Here is a 6,552-nt window from a genome sequence, read left to right on the forward strand (position 1 = left end):
ACTTTTTTTTTATTTTTTTATTTAACTCCAGGTAACCACTAACCTGTAAAAATATAATATATTTTTTTTTTACATAAAAGGTGTCTGTATTCTATTAGGCTATATTCACACATTAGGAATTCGTGAAACAGCATCTGTTTTCGGTTTTGCTTTGCTGGTGTGTGTGTGTGGGGGGAGGGGGTCTTTTTTATAGAACAAAGAAAAACTGATATGCTTAAAAAGGGATGGAAATTGATGTGCATCCATGTTAATTCACTGTAATTTAATCCAATTGCACATATGCCGTTAAATGGATTACATGGTGTCAACATAGCCTTACAAAGAAAATGAGAAATTATTTTGCTGAACTTACAAACTTGAGGCAAATATTGAGATAGCGCAGATCTCCATAATACTTCTGCTCTTGGTGGAATATCCTGACCGCTCTCTCTAGCAGTGGAGACAAGTTGCTCTCTTTACCTCCCTGGGGATATGCTTGTTCTGCCCATTTTATATACCTACAACATAGAATAAGTTCAAGTATGAGAACGGTTTTTAACAATCCGATAGCTAGCACAGGGATTGCACAGGATCATAAAAACATGGCGGCTTTCTTCCAAAAAACACTGCTACAGCCGCCCACAGGTTGTGTGTGGTACTGCAGCTCAGCGCCATGTTGAGCAGCCATGATTTCCTTATCCTGTACAACCACTTTAAAATGAAAACCTCTATGAATAAAATAAAAAAAATGATAGAGTTATACTAGTGGGCACAATGACCTCCACTAAACACCCAAAGTGCCAATAAGAGGGACTGAAAAGCAAGAACTTCCTGGTTATGTGATCACATGATCCCTCTTAGCCAGTCAGCAGTTAAGAAAAGGATCATATGATGGAGTTTGAGAAGTCCTGCTCACATGGGTTTAGGGTAATGGTTTCCACTTTCTCGGCATAAAACAGATGCATAAAACCTTTTCCAGGTCACTCATCTATGAAGTCTTCTAAAAAAAATAAAAAAAAATGGCACTTTTCTGGAGCTCCGTCCTACCCATTCACAAATCAAAGGTTTAAAGATTATGACATTCTTGACAGCAAAAGCAGTCCCCACAGAGGGGCCACAATATTCTCAAATAAGGACAGCAATGTAATGATTATGCTTTACAGGATTTCATCCCCCATGGCTTCTCCACCAAGTCATGCTGTAAACCCCCTCCTTTATCCTTCTTCCATAATCCCCATATGCTTAGTAATGACTCTTGTAACTCGACCTCATACAAATAAGTGCAATATGACGGTCAATGAAAACAACTTTCTTTTAGGTGATTTTTTTTCTGTAAAATTGAAATGAAACAAAATAAAAACTTCTCTCCATACAAGCACCCCATCTATCCTGTGCTCACTTACAATGCACCAACAAACTATTAGCCAACCTAAATATCATTACTGTTATAGAAGAGTCCATCAACAATTGACATACCGGTCCCAAACATCCAAAGGATCATCTCCAGTGTAAAAGTGAAGTTCCAATTCAAAGGCCCTTAAAAAAAAAAAGAACTAAATGAATAAAGAACCAAAACATTATCCCTCCATGTTTTGGCAATACAAATATTGGTTACACATCTCAGCTTTTTTAGGCGCTTATTTCATGTCACTATAGATCCTTCATCCACTGATCCCCCTATATAATCATATACTACAAAGACGTGGAGGATCTCGTTGTAAGACGGCTTCAGATGGAAACAATTTTTTTTTTGTTGCATTTGTGACCATTTTAGTTTTGTTAGTAAATTTTTAAACGGAGGAGCCCATGGCACCTAAGCACATGGCCGAGGAACATTCTGGTGAATAGGCACTTACAGCTCCCGCACATGTTGCATAAATGCTGCAGAAATTGACCCACGGCGCAGATTCTCAATTTGCAGCATTTCAACTTATCTTGCGTAAAACGCTGCAGACTTTCGGTACGGAGATTCTACAGGAGCTCTAAGGCGGAGGTCTCCAACCGGTGACACTACAGCCGTTGTGGGACTACAAGGCCTTACATGTCACTCAGAGCACGTGGGTAAGTCACATGCGGACTTGAGTATGTTCACACTAGTGTCAGGGATCATTACCATGTATATTGTTTGCAAAAATATTATCCTCACACATATGTATATACATTTCAGTTCTTTGTGTAATATACTGATATATATATAACAAGTTCTTTGTTCATGACGGACACACCTATGGAAGACACCGCCCCCTGGAATGCAAGAAGAGTGTACAGAAGAACTTGCAGCTGAGAAGCCGGTGGGGGCTTGGGCACTCCCACATCCCTAGTGAGGGAGCATGTGTCTTTTCCTGTGTTTCTTTGTTCTGAATAAAGTTAGTTCGCTTCCTGTCCTATCTGAGGAAAGCTGTGTACCAACATCTCTTTGGCTGGTTTACTTCTTTCCAGGCATGCCTTCAGCTTTCAATTTACAGAGGTGGTTATTCGGTGTGGAATAACAGGGAGAAGGAAGCTACCCTGAAATTCGGACTTGACACTAGTATCATGGCTTACATTTTATGTGAACGATGATGGAAATGATGAATCCGTTTTGCAAAGGATCCGGATAGATCCAATTAACTCACGATGGGTCCATCAGATTTTACGGTTTACTATGCTATCCGGGTTGTCACGGAGAACCGGAAAATAAATTATTGAAGTGTGAACATAGCCCAACTCATGTTATTTTACCCTCCCCAGAACATACATATTTATTGCCAGTGGAGAAGTAACTGGAGGAACGGTTTGTAACATGCTGATACAATATACAGGTGTATACACGGTAATGACTCCTCCTTGGACTCTCCTGATGTAGTAGTTATTGTCTGTTTAGTGAATTACTCACTGTTTCCTTTGCAGGATGGCATTATGGTTGGCATGGACTTGCTGGGAGAGAACCTCCTGCAGAGTCGACATATCCCTCCCATGTCGAAGAGGTTGAACATTTTCCTTACTGAGTTCCCACTCATCTCCGTCCTGTGCCATACTCTGCTGTACAAACGGATACAAAATATTGTAAAGATAACAGGTATATCAGCAATGACCAATATCTTCCCTATGATACATCTGCATCGGAGGCATCATTCAGGGCCGCTGTCGCAGATTCCGTAAAATTTGACAGGGAAAACGGTGCAGCATGCTGCACTATATTCTCCTATCAAAAAAATACACCTTGGCGGAACTCACTGTAAGTCAATGGGGTCTGTCAGGCATGTTGGTATTTGCGGTGTGACGGATCCTGAACGCTTTGAAAACCGAAACACCAACGCAGATGTTTACAAAGACTAAAGCTGAGAAGCTCGCTGTGAAATACTGGGGATGAGCATGTATTACATGATGGCCCATAGATTTTAGTGGCCACTGAGTAACACTAAATTTCTTCAGCTAATTTTAGTATCCCCATGGTCACGTGGCTGCACCTATTCCTTTCATTTGTACACATAACTGAATGACTATAGGAGAAAGAGAAAGAGAGAGAGGGGGGGGAGAAAGAGAGAGAGGGGGGGAGGAGAAAGAGAGAGGAGAGAGAGAGAGAGAGAGAGGGGGGAGGAGAGAGAGAGAGAGAGGGGGGGAGGAGAGAGAGAGAGAGAGAGGGGGGAGGAGAGAGAGGGGGGGAGGAGAGAGAGAGAGAGGGGGAGGGAGAGAGAGAGAGAGGGGGAGGGAGAGAGAGAGAGGGGGGGAGAGAGAGGGGAGGAGAGAGAGAGGGGGGGAGAGAGAGAGGGGGGGAGAGAGAGAGGGGGGGAGGAGAGAGAGAGAGAGGGGGGGAGGAGAGAGAGAGGGAGAGATAGAGAGAGAGGGGGGGAGGAGAGAGAGGGAGAGAGAGAGAGAGGGAGAGAGAGAGAGGGAGAGAGAGGGAGAGAGAAGATTGCGCCTGTCGAGGGAGACTGTCCGCTACGTAAGAGAGGTAAGGTGTTAGCTCATTGGTCCAGTGTCCATGTGCAGAATACCAAGGAACTGATATCCAATGAACTGAAATTAATTCATCTCTGTAGACGGCTGTGAATGCAATGGCCCCACACGTAGCAATTGTGTGTCAGTTGTGATTTTTTTTTGGGGATGTTTGTGGAGTTTGAAACGGAAGCTGTGGTTTCACTTTCAATTTCCGTTGCGGGGTTCACCCGATGGAAACCACAGACGGAACCCCGGAACAGAAAGCGAACGGTGATGTGAACAGGCCCTTACATTGACACCAGTGATAAAGAACCATCCATTACACATCCATTTTTTTGAATAGAGAAATTACGGCACGTTTTTATGGGCCCATGGACTTCTATTGGCCACGTGTACCTCCCCGTATGCTTACGGGAAGGTGTCGGGCCGTTGAAAAATTATAGAACATGTCCTATTTCAGGCCGTAATTACGGCACGGGCAGCCCATAGGAGTCTATGGGGCTCCCGTAATTACGGGTGACTACGTGTGTGCACCCGTAATTACAGGAGCGTTGCTAGGCGACAACAGTAAATAGTCACTGTCCAGGGTGCTGAAAGCGTTAAACGATCAGCAGTAACTCTCAGCACCCGGGACAGAAACTACCGATCAAATATAGATAAAGCTGTAAAAAAAAAAAAAAAAAAAAAGACATTCATATTTACCCAGAACTCCCTGCTTCTTCCTCAAGTCCGGCCTCCTGGGATGACGTTACAGCCAATCACAGGCCAATCACTGGTTGCAGCGGTCACATGGACTGCCGCGTCATCCAGGGAGGTCGGGCTGGATGTGAAGAGAGGGGTTATGAATTTCTTTTACTTTTATTACGGTAAGGGCTGTCCCTTCTCTCTATTCTGCACTGATAGAGAGAAGGGGCTGCCGATTAGCGCAGCGCAATTTTGCAGAGAAAACGTGCCCGGAAATACGGGTGCAATACGGGTCGCATACGTGTGACCAAGGACCCGTATTTACGGGTGGACAAAAATACGTTCGTGTGCATGGGGCCTAAGAGATTATACAACGAAAGTGTGAATTTAGCCTTACATTTTAGGCCAGTCTGCTGGGGACGTGCAGATGCAACGGTTATAAATGTTGTAGATTAGAAAAAATGTGCTACAGCCAAAGCTGTGCCCATGACCCCGCGCCTCCGCGAATAAAATAAGCCTGTTCTTAAAAATGCACATGTGCCCATCGCAGAGATAAGGATATACACACATATATACCACACACGGTGTATACCCTCCACAACGCCCCTCCCCAAAGTCACTGTCTCCCAAGATCAGCCCATTGGTAGAGAATTGAAAGGCAATTATACATTATATACACTCCGTTGTATAAGTACTGATAACGCCTACTCACATATTGCTTATAAACCCTCCCCCCAGGTTACAGTGCACATAATCTACGACATGGAGGGCAAACTGTGGCAGCGCCGCTACAGGGTCCAGCGGGGGGCGGCGCACACCACGAGCTGCCCTCCATCACTAGCGATATATTCCACCGGCACATCACGTCACTCACCGCCCGTGCAGTTATCTCCGCAGCTCAAGGAGTCTACGCCGCTACACAAACCAGATTTGAAATAAAGTAACTGTTGTCTGATTGGTCTACTACGAGACCTGTCACGTGACGCGCCTGCCCACCGCAGCTGTCTTCTCGAGTACCTTGAGATGATTTGCTAAAACATACCACGTGATTGTAAAGGAAGCACAAAAGCATCTTGGGAGATGTAGTCTTTCATTTAGCTGTTCGGCGGCGCGCGCTGTTCCATGGAGTTCCCTGGAGAGGAATGATTATGTCAGTTTTCCTGTAGGATGAAATAATTCCTTCATATTTGACACTTTTATGCATGGGCCCGACCTTTAGTAATGGAAGCAGCCGAATGGTTTAGCTAATTTGGTGGTGCATTTTAGGTACACTGAGCATGTGACTACAGCCAACGCTGGAAAACGACTTCCAAGACCGTGTGGCCTAAATAATACGGCGCGGCCCCATGCACACGTCCGTATTTTTCATCCGTTATTACGGACCCATTCATTTCAATCACGCTATAGGGAAAAAGGAAACAAAGCGCACATAGTGCATGAGCCTGTATTAGGTGAGAACAAAAGGAAAAAAGTGGTCAATTGTGCTGACCTGATGTTGTTATGCTCGGAGCATAACATCCCAAGGTGCGTGTCCAAGTTAGACTTAGGTAGAGACAGTTGCAGCCCAAATTCCGGTTTGAAGATTGGTAAAAATCCACTATGTAGATCCAGGAGATAGGGAGATAAAAAATGGAATATCCGAGGGCGCAGCTGTACTGGAAATGGCTTTTATTTGTACAACAACAACAACAATGTGTTTCAAGGCCGTACCGGCCTCTTCGTCAGGTTAGGTACAAGTGTTAGGTCTATTCATGATGACTGTGCATTTATAGCTGGCCTAGGAATCAGTACCGGGTTAAGTTACAGGTCAAAGGTCAAAGGTCAATTGTGTAAGCAAGGTACGGCAGTGAGGTATAAAAATAAAAATTATTCATTTAGAAACAAAACAGTTTTTCATTCATATTAAAGGTATAGACAAAGATACAAAACAAGGATCGTAGGTTCAAAAATATGAATAAGCATTTTTTT

The 6,552-nt window shown here is 44.0% G+C and overlaps 1 protein-coding gene across 4 annotated transcripts; it reads right to left on the reverse strand.

Annotated features, from left to right (window-relative positions):
• Positions 1 to 247: 247 nt before the first annotated feature.
• On the reverse strand, positions 248 to 5,602 carry LOC142664696 (mitotic checkpoint serine/threonine-protein kinase BUB1 beta-like). 4 transcript variants are annotated; one of them, XM_075843951.1, is made up of 4 exons: positions 5,459 to 5,602; positions 2,855 to 2,997; positions 1,456 to 1,515; positions 248 to 497 (listed from the first exon to the last, which is right to left on the reverse strand). In XM_075843951.1, exons 2-4 carry the CDS (start codon positions 2,992 to 2,994, stop codon positions 335 to 337), a joined length of 363 nt encoding a protein of 120 aa, XP_075700066.1. In that variant the 5' UTR covers positions 2,995 to 2,997; positions 5,459 to 5,602; the 3' UTR covers positions 248 to 334. The 4 variants fall into 4 exon arrangements, with proteins under 4 accessions (XP_075700066.1, XP_075700065.1, XP_075700067.1 ...); XM_075843950.1 differs by having other exon boundaries at positions 2,855 to 3,000; XM_075843952.1 differs by lacking the exon at positions 5,459 to 5,602 and adding an exon at positions 5,297 to 5,436.
• Between the last annotated feature and the right edge of the window lie 950 nt (positions 5,603 to 6,552).

The sequence above is a fragment of the Rhinoderma darwinii genome, chromosome 12 (genome assembly GCF_050947455.1).
Source record: "Rhinoderma darwinii isolate aRhiDar2 chromosome 12, aRhiDar2.hap1, whole genome shotgun sequence".
Classification (NCBI taxonomy): domain Eukaryota; kingdom Metazoa; phylum Chordata; class Amphibia; order Anura; family Rhinodermatidae; genus Rhinoderma; species Rhinoderma darwinii.